Source organism: Bombus flavifrons, chromosome 10, assembly GCF_040668555.2.
Source record: "Bombus flavifrons isolate JBK064 chromosome 10, iyBomFlav1_principal, whole genome shotgun sequence".
In the NCBI taxonomy this organism is placed as follows: domain Eukaryota; kingdom Metazoa; phylum Arthropoda; class Insecta; order Hymenoptera; family Apidae; genus Bombus; species Bombus flavifrons.
This window is the reverse complement of record NC_138451.1, coordinates 2528138-2542567: the sequence shown is the minus strand read 5'-3', so window position 1 is coordinate 2542567 and position 14430 is coordinate 2528138. Positions and strand designations below refer to the sequence as shown.

The window sequence follows — 14430 nt, the reverse complement described above, 5'->3', positions numbered from 1 at the left end:
AAATACGATGTTTCCCAAACGCCTTCGAGTTCTCTCGAAAGTAGAAAACACAGAGACATCGTCATCGTCCAACGTCATCGTGCAATGTGTCTCGTATTGATCCTTGGACGAAGGTAACGCGCGGTTTAGTGTTCAACGTTTTTAAAGGAATATCGGATGGAGAAATGGAGTGGGGAAAAATGACGTAATAGAATTATATTGATGTCCGTCGTAGGATTTTAAAGGGATTGCAAAATTTTCAAGAGACAAGATCTGTATCTAGGGCCTAGGTTATGGCGGATCTGTGCACGGTCTAGGATTCGTAGTAGCTCTTCGGGACTTTCGAGCCGAGGTTTCTAGAACGTTTAAGGCATCCAAGATACTTGGATCTTGGATTGGAGAGCTAAACTTTGAGATCTTTCAAAGTCTCTTTGGATCTTTGTAATCTTCAGAATCGTTAGAATTTCTTGACTAGAATATCACTGAGATTGGTAAGATGCTTCTAGGATAAATATGCTTCCGTTCTAAACAGAACGTCAAGGATTTCGACTACCTGTATAACTCGTGAGATTTCTATCATATGATTTCTAGGACTTTTCTTTTTCTAATAATCGTTGTTAATTAAGGATCTCTAGGATTTCTAAAACTTGTAGGATCTTTAACCCGATGCTAAAGCTTTTATTATCCTTGAAACGTCCTCTAGCAACTTAAAGATATCTCTGGGATTTCTTTCCAACATCTCTAGAATTTTTACATTGTCGAGAGAACCTAGCTATATGTAAATACGCGCATTTAGACCCTTGAAAATTGAAAAGACGACGCGACATCGATATATTATAGACACGATTGTTCGTCCGTTACAGGAACAGGATAAGGAACAAATAATTCATATTCATTTACCATATTCCATGTTTTCTTCCTCCCCTTTTTATTCTCTTTCGAAGATGATCGACGAGATTGATACAAGAATTTTTATTCGTAAGCTCGCGGTCCAGCCTCGAACCGAGTTTGGCGTTTAACGTTTAAGAATACTTAACTTAACGTGTAAGTACGATAGGTAGGTAGGTAGGTAGATAGGTAGGTAGGTATATTACAATAACGAGTATAGCTTGCAACAACAATTTTTCTAGGACACAATTGAAAATATTTATTTTTATTCAATCGTAAGCGTAAGGGTACTGTTTGATAAAACGACAAAAAAAAAATTAAACGAAATAAAATGAAATAAAAGAAAGAAAGAAATAAACGAAAGAAAAAACGGTGAAACATTATTAATTGTAAGAGGGAGAAAGAGAGAATGCGGTAGCGAGTATACGTTAAAATAAAAGTATATACGTAATACTGTGCAAAAGTCCAGAAATCTAGAGACCATCCGTTAAACGAAAATGTTTCAGCGATGTTTTATTAGAAACTGTCAGAAATCCATGACTTTTCGATTAAATTGTAAAAGAAGAAAAAATGTTGTCATTGTTAAATAGTCAAGCAGATAATAATTTTCTGCGGCAATAGTTGTTCGCATAACAAATATCTCAAAAATGTACATTTCTCTGTCTTGTTATTCTTCGATATGTAAATTAAAATAGATAGCGTAGGACTTTTGCAGGGTATTTTATTTCTCGAATTTTTCGCGTGTACAGCACCGTTTAAATCATCGTACACACATACATAAATTAACGAACGGAGAAACGAACACACCTACGACAACACATAGAGGATAAGAGAATCGTTACTCTTAAAACACGTGTGCTCGGCGTTCCTGTATATGTACGTGTATGTTGCGCGTATGATAATTGAGTCGGCGATACAGATTGTGTGCAGGATGTTATCATTGCCTTGTTGTCATAGTTCTCATTAACGTCATCTGTTAGGAAGAGAGGAAGCACTCCAATTGTCAGAGTTCAGGGTCTTACTGGCGTTGTAAGTGGAAATGACCCGTCACTAGTCCGACACTATCGTCCTCTCTCTCTGCATACGTTTCGAAGAATATACATACATACGTATATCGAATATTTTGAAATTATTTTATAGCGTTTTCAAATACATACAACTGTCGTAAAATATAAATATGTATTTACATACTGTTTTTTTATGTTAGATAAAATGGTAATAAATTTATTTATCGTATACCAGCATTTTTATATATTTTAATTCGTGGAAAATTGGTAAGGCGAAGCGAAACAACCGCGAAGAATTTCCGTCTGTATTGTTAAATCGTATTGTTACATTTTATTTCAAAGTTCCAGTTTTCCAGACACGTATATTTTTATTCCAAAATTCGGATAAACTTTGTCTCAAAGTTCTAGGTAAGATACTTTCTCTTATTTTAAAATTCTATCCTAAAAAGGGAATATAAATGATTAACTTTTTCATCGATCGAGAATTCAAGTGCGGCTACACACGGATCGACTGGCGAGAAATTTTAGTCAAACCACATCTACGTTAGGCAGCCACGGTTGAAACGATCAAGCCGTATAACCAAAAATGGAAGAATGCGCTATTTTTAGTCGGCGGATACAAGTTTTGAATAATTTCAAAGTTGCCTAATGTAAACGAGATTTAAGTCGTTCCATGCAATAGGAAAAATTTGGTCGACCAGTCGACTCGACCAATTGCGCAACCAACTGTCCGATCAATTTAGTTGACCCGTGCGTGTCCGCTCTAAGACTGCAACGATACGAGCCTCGATCAAAGTCAACAACAGCTTCGTATCAAAGAGATTAAGCGGTTAAAGTTAAGGAAATAAAATTACACCATTTCTATTCGCTGTATATTATCACGCTTTATATTTCAAGTTATATATTTTCTTTTCCCAAAATTGTCATCTACCAAAAGTTATTGAATATTCTCTCTACGGTGACGTTAAAGAGAGCAAATTGCAAACTTTGAACTCTCTATATTATTCGATTTTGCTTCAAATTTTTATTCGATGTATCTTTCAGAAAAATCTTTATTTACCAAAGATTCTCTCATCTTCCCTTCCAAAAAAAAAAGAAAAAAGAAAAGAGAAGAAAAGTTTATCAATAATTCAGAACAAATAATTAGTTTTCTTTTATTCGGCTGTAGAAATCGTTCCTTTGACATTTGGAGTCTTCCAAGAACCGTCTGTTAAAATCACACGAGCTTGATTACTATTGTTCTTGTCTTATACGTACGTGTCTTGTCATTCGTATGTACATACATATAGAAGTAATCGAAATCTATTTGCGGCGTTCAGTCGAGACGGCAAGAATGGCTTCCGTGTACTATATTTAGTCTACGATCAATTCCCTCTTTCTTTTTTATTCCCTCTTCGTCTAATTTACTAGTGCGCATATGCAAAAAAAAAAAAAAAAGGGGATCAATTCCTCTTCGTGAAAAATGTAAAGAACGAAAACGAAGCTTCGTATCGTATCGATCGTTTATCGGTTATGGGAGAATCGACGGCAGATTTCACGTTATTCGACGAATTTGTATACTCGTTTTGTTTGCTGAAAAAAATATGTCGAATAAAAGAATAATCTCTTGATAAACGACTCGATCGAAATTTGCGTTCTAATTCGTGCGTCGTCGCGTTCTTGCCCTCTTTTTCATTGTTCAACTAATTATTCTATCATTCTAATCGCGTCACATGCCCTTTGCAACGTCAAGGGAAATGCAATAGTCAAAGAAAATTGAAAATCGGTCGGTCGTTGGATCTAAAGAACAATGACGTATACACCGTCTACACTGTACATCTATCTTTATATACATACCTATCTATGGGAAATTTAAAAGTGTAAAAACGATATACAGTACTCTCTATGATATTTAACATTTTAAACCTTTTACTCTCGATTCGCTGTAACAAATTATTAGCTAACCAAACGATAAAGGTGCCACTTCTTAATTAAATTAATTAAAGGTCGTTCATTTTTTACGAAACATATTGCTATTTTAGTGCGTTATGTTTGCCTCGTAATCGCTTGAATAATAAGAATATCACAAAAAACCTATTTTCATCTCGATTGAAAAAGGATCACGATCAAGCTTCTGTCTTAATGGGCACGGTTCAACAGTTCAAAATGTGCACGCCTGTGTAAGAAACGGCTAGTAATAAATTCATACGTGTACATACTTTTACCGCTTATCGCTTAAACTCATCGAGCCTCTCATTTCAAATATCATAAACACGAATACGAAATGATTTTTCACCTTTACTTTTCGAGACATACATCAACGAGATATCACACATGGCGAAACTGTAACGGCGCAGTTACGTTTTGTTTCGTTTTTGCAACTTTATCGTACGCAACTAAACTTCTAGACGAAAGAACGTTACTATTACGGAGCCAACGGATTAAGAGACGAAAGAAACAAATACCAGCTTAATTCCGTTTCTTCGCTTATCTTTCAGAAATATACGAATGTACGTAAAAACGCGTGATCTAACACGTTATACGTATGTCAAATTTTCCAAAACCTTGGAAGGAAAGATCAAAACGTTTCTTTTACGGAGATCGACAGGAGAATTGCCAATGTGGTTCGATGACGATACTTTTTCAAACAGTGGCAAATGTCATTTTTTTCAATGGAACTCTACGAGAAAAAGAAAAGGCATGTATCACGCTCGTATTTTTGCGCTGAAAATTTCAACGAAGATAGGCGAAAGGGAAAGCGAAAGAGAAATTGTATTGTAGATTATTAACATGTACGAGTGTGAATGTAGGAGTGGAATAAAATGTATTGTATTATATTAAACGAGACAGATATTGTTTAAATAAAGTTGATATACATAAAGTTTCTTCATTAAAATTCGTTAATTTATTCATCGCTGTATTATCCTATCTATGCGTATATGATTATATGCGTATACGTACATGCGTATATGATATGATGATTCTTCCATACTTTAGCGTGGTCGTATCTCTGTTTGGTCTCGTAAGATTCGTAGAAAAAGCTAGCTAAATCGAGAAGTTTAGCATGGTATCGCGAATTCCTCTTTTCCACCTCTATGCTCCTCTCTTTTGCAAAAACAAGTAGCAGAGACGATTCGATGTTAACCAGGGCATCGAAACGAGCGAGAACAAAGGGTTTTAATAAAATGTCGACTTGAAACGCGTATGTGGTACGGTAGTTGGAGGAACAGGATATTAAGCCATCCGCGACAGAACGGTGAGCGAAAAAGGGATGCAGTTGCTCGCCGAGATAGCTTATACTGGTTGTCCTATCTTCTTCCTTTCATCTTGCGACAGTTTTCATTCCACAAATGGACGTGGCACGCGCGTCTTTTCAGACACGAGAATCAAAACCGCTACACGCCATCCAGATCAAACAGAATCGAATTAAAAAAAACCGGCGTCCGTTTCTCGACAGACCTTCCGTCATGAATATCGACCAGTACCGGATATAAAATAGGATTCTGTGGATTATGTGGATTTTGAAACTCCGTGTTACGGGGAAAATCGATTTCTAACCAACTGGCTAATTTAAAGTTTCGTTCCCGATGTTTTGTGTCGGATTCAAATAAATACCTTTTGCGAGAGAAACGGCAAATATGGTACGTCGGATCGTTGTGTCAATCTATGCTAGAAAATTACCAAGTTTAGAAAATTCGGTATAATTACGAGTTCTATGGAAGCTTCTGTAGAAACCGAGAATTGGAAAGAAAAGCGAGCTTAGTTATTACTTTACAAATTGCCTTAACTAATTTTCTCGTGGTATAGCACTATCGATCGCGATTGAAAACAGTGTCTGTCGATAAAATAATTCTTTGCATAAATCTGATAACATATTTAGGAAATTGTAATTTTATAGAAATCGAGGTTCCTTACGCGTTCATAGTTGAAATCAACCGATCAACCGTGTCAAACACAACTCGACAATTTTCTTTGGCGGTTTGCTTATCCCGACGGTTTACTCGACAACTATGATATATACTGAAACGAGAGGAAAAACAGGGCGAAAAGTAAAGAACAAAAATTTGGAATACAACGGCTCTGTTATCCGAAGGATTACACGAAAAATTACCAACGAACGAGAGCCGAGAGTTCAGCGCGGAACTCAAATATTTTCTCGACCTTAAAGAAAAAGCAACCGCGAGACGCTGAACGAGCGATATCCGGAAAATCGTTTTTTCGCGTCGTGCGTGGCCGCGCGAAGTCGAGCATAGAATCGACTATGTTCTTTTTTTTTCCAATTCATTTTATTCTTGGATTACTTTACCGCCAGTAACTGGTCTGTCTGTATCGCGGCCACGGGAGGGTTCCTTTAAGAAAAGTTAGCCTCGTCGATGTTCGTCTTTTTCTAGCAATACGGAACAATACCGTGGCGCGCGCGTCTTTAGTTTCCGTTAAATGCGTTTCCAGTTTTTTTAATAAAATATTGATCGCGTTATAACATAAATATATTAGTACGAGTGTCTCTGGCGAGTAAATTGTCGATGGAGTAGGCGGTGAAAGCAGCTTGGTCGTGGTAGATGTTACAAAGTCGAAGATTCCTCGGCAAGCCAACTCGAACAGAAGGTATCCGGGATGCAATCGTTTACCTAGCAAACAAGCAGCCACAGTTTCTAGTTATCGAACGCCTCGTAAACTCCCGGATGATTTGCAGCGGTGCCAGCTAACTCGCGAAATTCTCGTAATTAGAATTTGCGAATCTCTGCACCCTGCCACCACGCACCGCACCGTTAGTAATTGGGGTAAACATCGAGTCTTTCCGAGCGAACCAAATAAGTTGCTCGAGTAGCGGTGGTCGATTTTCCAAGGCTGCAATCGCATGCAATCGCATGCAATTGCATCGGAAATTGATTCGAGGATGCAGCAAGATTGGTTGAAATGTTTCTTTTACAAATCAACGTTTTTGTTCTTTATTAGTCGATTCAATGATATATCGATCGAATTACCTAATTTTCCTTAATTAAGCCGAAATTTATAAAGCCAACGTTATCGATACAACATCGCGTTTATTAATTGGCCGTATTTTTCTTTTTATTTTCATCGTTACGGAATGTCAGCTTATCGCCAAAACACTTTACGTTTAATTTCGTAGTCGTCGAATTTCCAGCGAATTTCCATACGATATTACTGGGTAAGTTTAAAGCGGCAGGTATTTAGAAATTATTCCTGTTATCGCGTATACTTGGTCCGATTGTTGCGACAGGAATAGAAAATTTCATCCACCCTATTAGGAAATTTATTCAACTTCTATCCAAGCTCGGCCAACGACAGGCTATTAATTTAAAATTCCATTAAACTTACTTTCGGTGTAGGATAAAATAAATATTAATTTATTCGAGTAGAATGTTAGAAAAAATTTCGCTGTGAAACGACTGACACCTATTTTATTACCGCTTTACACGCTAACGAATAAATATGTCTATAAATATCCCATTTCTTTATTCATACGTGTATGAAAATGGACTTCCAACAGGCCGAAAGATTTTCCTAGATAACGGTATCTGTCGCGCTGTGTACACGATAACGTTACGTCCATTCAACTAGTCACCTTTGTCGTTGACGCAGACTGGACATTGAGAAATAGGACGATGAACGAGTACAAGATTACCGAATTAATCGGACGCAGCGCACAAAGAAATCCTATATATATCCACGAAACAAATTCTCCAGATAAATCCTACCCTATTGTGGACACTATATTATACCATACCGCGTCATCCTATAATCCTGCTATCCTCTTCCTCCACTTTCATCCATTCCATCTTCATTCGCGATGCATGAAATTGATTCTAATGCAAAATATCAAATTTCTACCAAATTCCGGTTGGTTATACAATAACGACGATTATGATTTTAGTTACACCAAGTAATTAATCGGGCAGGTCAATATTTTGCGCACGATAATTCCTTTGCCTCGGCGGAATTGGTAAAACGAAGAATCTTCGCTTTACGAAATAAAATATCGCGCAAGACTCGAATAACGCACTCTGTACGCGTATCGAGCGATATAATAACACGGTAGCATGTAATAAGCGAATAAAATTTTGTCATCGCGTCTCGGATCGTGTTCGTTTTTGTTTCACACGGAGGTTATGATCGGTCTTTTTAATCACGATTGTTCGATCGACACGCGCCGACAGAACGAGACGAGCAAATATTTTCATTGTTTCTGGAATAATATCGAGGATGAAAATCAGCCGAGAATAACGAGATAGATCGGACACGGGTGAAAAAGGAAATTCCAGACAAGCGACGCGATCCTCGTATTTACAATCGGTTTTATATCGCCTTTTTACAAAATATCAAACGATCTTCTAGCAAATTCTCAATTCCATTCTTTTCTTTTTTTTTTTTTACGAATCTTGTAGTACAGTTAAAACGCGTAATTGAAGAAATTCTATTACGGAAGCAAGCCCAGGATATAGATAGGTATTTCCTGTCTTGATTAACCATCTGTAAAAGTATTCGCTTTGAGAACAATTCCAGTAGATAATTCCAGAAAATAACCGGGAATAATGTATACGATTTAATTATGCGGATACGAAATCTGTTTAGTCGTGTTATCGATCTATGACGCGGCAAAATTTTAATTCCATCTGTTTGTTCAATTTGACTGGCGATCTCATCGAATCGAAGCTACGATATTTTATACCAGGATTTACGCATATACATATACACTACGCTTTTACGCTATTAATTGTCAACTTTCAAAACCTTTAATTGTTGTATTATTAGAGGTTTCTGAGTAACAGATTGAATCATCGTCGTTGATAATATAAATGTATCGCTCGTCGTCCGTGTCTTTAAATTTAGCTGTTGTTACTAGCTACCTAAAACTTTTGCGGACGCGATCGCTGCCAAAAAATATCGATATCGACAGACGAATTACCGAAGGTTTAGCGAGCAGCCGGCGCCGACAGCGAGACGAATTATTTTAATACGAAATCACCGTCGGTGAGCATCTGCTCGGTTCTCAGGATCGGACAAACGGATTCGCATAATTACCGCGCGAAAACTCTTCTCACATTGGCGTGCTCGCGCAGCTTTAATATCGCCTACCACGTATTCGGCAAATAATAATAATAATAGTAATAATAATAACAAATTTTTCCGTATCTGTTTCAATTTTTTATCGACCTCCAGACGCTGCTTTTTATTTTGCGTTCGCGTCTTTCTTTCGTACTGCTCGTGTATCGTATCGTTTTTCTTCTTCTCAATGCACATTTACGTTGCGACTTTAGTTACGCTCCTTTTCGTAGGTTTGCTATCTACTCGGGAAAGTTTTTCAGAGGGACGAGGACATCGGGGATATTAATTGAAAAAGATACAGAGTGTGGTAAACTTTTCTGCCAAATCAGCATCTTGTTAATAACACGCAAGCAGAAGCAAGTGAAGCGACTGAATTGTAATTCTCTGGCATTCCTTTTTCTTACTTTTGTCGTTTATGGGCGAAACCATTAATTTCTCTTTGCAAAGATATAGACGTTATTATCTCTGCTTTGAAACACAGATCGCAGAGAAAAGAGAGATTCTATCTTATCCCTGGATAATCCTAAGCTATTTACCTAATCTCTGGAATCGTCGAGATATTACTAATTCCTTCGAAAGCCGGAACTTGCGCGGAACTTTCCAACGAATCGCGAACCCCGGCTACTCCTAATTCCAACGTTTGGCACGCCTGCCAGTCGCTAATTCCTGAAAACTGTCTTGCCCCTCGTTTTACCGTATCCGCCGCTAACGTAACTCGTTAAATACTTAAAATTCGGCTGTCTGACGGCCCATTCTCTGTTCGACTCCACCAAACATCTGGTCGAAGAAAACGCGCTTCGTTTCCGTTTCGTGTGATCCAGATATTACTTTATCGGGAAACTATAGCTTACTACTGTCTATACTCGGGAAATTATAGCAGTGTAGAAACTAAGTATAATTTATTGCCACCTAGCAAAGGCGGGACGAAAAAGGGACGAAAAAGGGACGAAAAAGGGACGAAAAAGGGACGAAAAAGGGACGAAAAAGGAACGAAAAAGGGACGAAAAAGGAACGAAAAAGGGACGAAAAAGGGACGAAAAAGGGACGAAACGCAGCATTTTATAAAGTAATATTCTGTTCCAAGGTAATCAGGCAATATAGAAGAGGGAACGCGAAAAGTTTTCGACTTTTAAAAGCCTGTGTTCTATCGTCCTTCTGATAATTATAATTATTCGATAATTTTAAGTGGTCTTTTAATTTTGTAGAAATTCTATTGCACGCAAAAGTCCACAAATTAATCGTTCCGATGAACTCGTAATAACGTAGTCTTGTCAAGACGCTAAATTTTCTATTCGATATACTAATTTTCCGCATAAATTGCTAGATAATAAACAAGCTTATAAGCAAGCAACTATGTATGTATTTCAGTTCTTTCATCTTGGCGCTTCAAAGAGCAAGGGCGGACCTTCCCTCCCTCTCCAACACTTTGGATACTTGTAAAGAAAATTACCTTCGCCATGGTAGAAAGCGAGGAGTAGAAAAGCGGTGGCCAACCAAGCGGATAATTCTATCATGGTTCACCGTAAACGAGTACTGGAAGCTGTCCCCAAGACGTTCCGTCGCATCGCGTCGACGCGATGGCGCGCCGTCTGCCGAGTGGTGAGTTCCTTCTAGTTTACGTTAGACGAATTTCTATAAAGGATATACTATTTCGCTTTATTTTTTTTTATTTTCTATTTATATTCTTTGCTTGTAAAATTTGTTTGAAAATTGTAAGAGAAACGCACGTCTGAGTTAACGCGTCCACTGCCGCGTTACCGAATACCAACTTTCAAACGTAACGAACCTTCCGCTTCTCCGCCGTAGCCTCATTTTCATCGAATTTCCCCTATTTGCGAAACCGATATTTCCGTCGCTTTCCACGAAACTGACACAACGTTTCGCTCTCGACGAAACAAACGTTAATCGAGCTTTTGCAGGCTAAAGTAACATAACGTAGTAAGTGTCACCGTATGGCTATCATCTTATTATCGATTGAAAATTTCAGATAAATGTTACGCGATGAATAATTTGAGATACATGTATAATTAATCTTCTGTATTATGATTAACCGTGAGGCGATGATAATTGACATCTGATATTACACACACGTACGCGTCAAATCTTTTCTGAAATATTTTTATGAAAATTCGACTTCACGTAATTCAGAAATCTTATAATTCTGCGTTTTGAAAATTTTACTTCACTTCGGAGCAATTGGGATGATAATCATCGGTGCGGTAAACGAAAAACTTCCATAAATATTATATTTGGAATTTTTCGTTCGTTGTTATATTTAGAATCGGTGAAACGAGTTGGAAGCTAACGTTCGAGTCACCCCTTGACGAGGTTTAACGCACGCGTGGATGAGCGATACCCTGTGTAACCATAACCGAACGAGGCTTCTTTCCTCGAGTGGCTCAGCTTTCGATCCGGGATGCTCGTTTCTTATCACGTTTCAACGGCTACGATAACTTTCTTGCTGAAACTCATTGCCAAAGTTTCGAGCAACCTTTCAGACGCATCTCCGTGTAAAATTAACCTGACGTGCGATCGCGGGGCTCGAACATTGGCAACAAAGTTACATTCCAATTCCCAACACCGTTCTACCGCGATGATAACGATATATGTTATAATATTACATTATATTATGTTATATTATATTGTATTATAAGTAGGCATTGCAGATAGGTATAACAGATAAAAATGTTTTATTCTTGCGTAAGAAAAATTTGCTCGTGACATTTCTACTTTAATTTCTTATTCGACGATTATTAAAAAAATCTACTTTTATAAAACGTAAATTATGACAAACAGAATTTTCGTTTCGGCTGTTGCGTCCCGATGAAAGAAATATTCGGAATTTTCAAATTTCTAACCAAACGTTTATTACTCGATCGTTGGGAATTGCGATTAATTAGAAATGCTTAACAAGATGAATTTCATTTTGTTCAACTGTTCCTGAACTTTTTCCAACATTTCTCTTACGATCCGTTGTTTTTCCATTTCAGTCATTAACGAAAAGGCTGAAAGTTTTCAAATTACAAATTACGATCAATTTCGAAAAACATTAAAATTGATCTGTTGTATCTCCTTTCCCCTGAATTTCCTATTTCTTCGAATCGTGATCAGCGACCAAATTTCTTTCAAAAACACCACTTTTTATTTCCGACAGAAAAATTTCGGATGCGTTAATATCGTTCCTAAATTGATTCAGAACAAAATTATACAAACACTTTGAGATCTCGCCGAGAATTGGATGGAACGAAATAAAGATCGGAAAGAGACGTTCTCGCGTTTAAAGTACATCGAGACCCCCGCCCAACGACAAGTTCAAAGAGAGCCTTTTCGTAAAACGTTCGGTAGGTTAAGCGGTAGCAGTGGCGGCAAAGAGAAATAACAATTTCTGGCTGTATAAGTCTATCAGAGAGAGGAAAGGAAACGAGGGGCGAGATGCGTTGGTTGTTTCATCGGTGGAAGCGAAGGAGCATAGTTCGTTCCTCTCAGAAAGAGAGACACGTTTAGTTATTAAACGTCTGGAACCGTTGTTGCGTTTTCAAGCGTTTCCAAGCGTTTCCAAGCATTTCCAAACGTCGGCAACGACGAACAAAGCACCGTTTCAAGCATGCACACAGTCACTGCGGTTTACCTTCCGGAGTGATTCGGTTGCTTCTTCCGTTGCTTTTTTCGTACTTCGAAATTGTAGTCGCCAAAACCGAAAGATCCTTTTACGTCTCTCTGTTATCAGGATTCCTTCGATTCCCGAATCGAACCATTGTACTTGGATTTTCAAAGTGTATTTATTCCATTATGACGCAGGATGATTATAGATCGTAGATTATATAGATTATACAGGGTGGTTGGTAACTGGTGGTACAAGCGGAAAGGGGGTGCTTCTACGCGAAAAAAGAAGTCGAAAATATAGAATAAAAATTTTTTTTTTATTTTCTTCTTTTTTTTTTTTTTAAATTTTTCCATCGAGACAACGATCTACAGTGAGGTCCGTTATAACGTACCGTACGCGTACCGAGCGAAAATTCAAAGTCGATTTTCTCGAAAACAAAGCCTCAAACGAAAAATTTGTATTCTATATTTTCGACTTCTTTTTTCGCGTAGAATCACCCCCTTTCCGCTTGTACCACCAGTTACCAACCACTCTGTATATTGTGTCGTTACCGCGTAGACATCTGCAGCTTTTTTCGGATAAAAAGATTATTTCAACTTTTACAGGAATCGGACGATTCTCGCAGTTTTTACAGTTACATTATCGCAAAGATGGGATTCGATCGATTGGAGAGAAGAATCTCATGGCAGACGGCTTGGAATATGAAAATCCGAGCCATGTCGTAACGATGCTTACGGGACTTATTAATTAGGAGTTTTAATTAACCGGTACCTGGTAATTGAACGTAATTAGCTGCTGACATGCAGTCAAGCTCGGCAGAAACGCTATTATAAATAGTTGCTGGTATTCCCTGTGAAATTCACTGCACGGAAGCGATAGCGAACCTCATTCCGATAAATTGACATTTTTCCCAAAAAATTCACCTACCACCGAATAACGAGGAAATAGGAAATACGTATCTAGAAGTTAGATATAGATAAATGAAATATTTCATCGTTCCGAAATATTCCAGACTACGATTTTTTAACTTTGGCCTATTAAAATTAGAGCCTCGAATAGAAAAGAAATTTTTTTCCTCGTAGCTTTTGTTGTATAATTTCGAAAACGAAGCTGAAAATATCGTATAAAAAAAGATTTCACACGCAACCACGAATGAAATTATAGTTGTACGATTGTTCTATGCTTTTTTTATAACACAACTCGGCAAAATTTTTTCATTTGGATTTTGATTCGTCAGCGGATAAAGTTATTTGCAGGTGGTCGCAGTCACGCCAACGATAAGCGTTTCACAGCAAAATATCTACGATTAATTGATTTTACTTTTCTCTTTCTCTCTCTTTATTGAACAATTTTATCGAAAGTCTCAGCGATCGACGAAACGAAGCTCGATGATGGTCCGGATTCCTAAATAGAGTCTCTCTTTTCTCTCAGGCTGGAATACGAGAGAATCGATAGCTGTTTCATCGGTTCGAAATTTTTTCTTCGGCACAGCCATTGTTTCAGACGACGATCGAACCAGTCCGACCGCGTACTCTCGAAAGATTACGAATCGACGGAAGATGATTTCGGTAATCAGAGAGAATTTCGCGGATTATGCGCGATCGTGATGAGAACACGGCTGGACGGACTTGCTTGGAATTCGATCCCAACTTCCCCTGCATCATACTCGAGCGTTATAATATTTTTTACTTTAAATTCTCTTTGATTAAACACGGTCCAAGATTTGTTATTCGTTGTTTTAAAGCTTGTCCTCTAGAGTCGACAAAGGAAAACTTCGGAGGGGAAAACGATCAAGGTGGATGGTTAAAAGGCACGACATCGAAAAACACGAAATTACAAAATGTCAAATTGGCGCGTAACGACTAATACGTATTTCGTAGTCACTGAATCGATCTTCGATTGTCA

The 14430-nt window shown here is 37.9% G+C and overlaps 1 protein-coding gene across 1 annotated transcript in view; it reads left to right on the top strand.

Moving 5' to 3' along the window:
- The first annotated feature begins 10289 nt into the window (after nt 1–10289).
- The window catches only part of Oamb (Octopamine receptor in mushroom bodies), a 120324-nt gene continuing 116183 nt past the window's right edge, over nt 10290–14430 (top strand). The window contains exon 1 of the mRNA XM_069121221.1: nt 10290–10520. Within this exon, the coding sequence (XP_068977322.1) occupies nt 10434–10520 (87 nt within the window). The 5' untranslated portion in view covers nt 10290–10433. The remainder of the gene's footprint in view (nt 10521–14430) is intronic.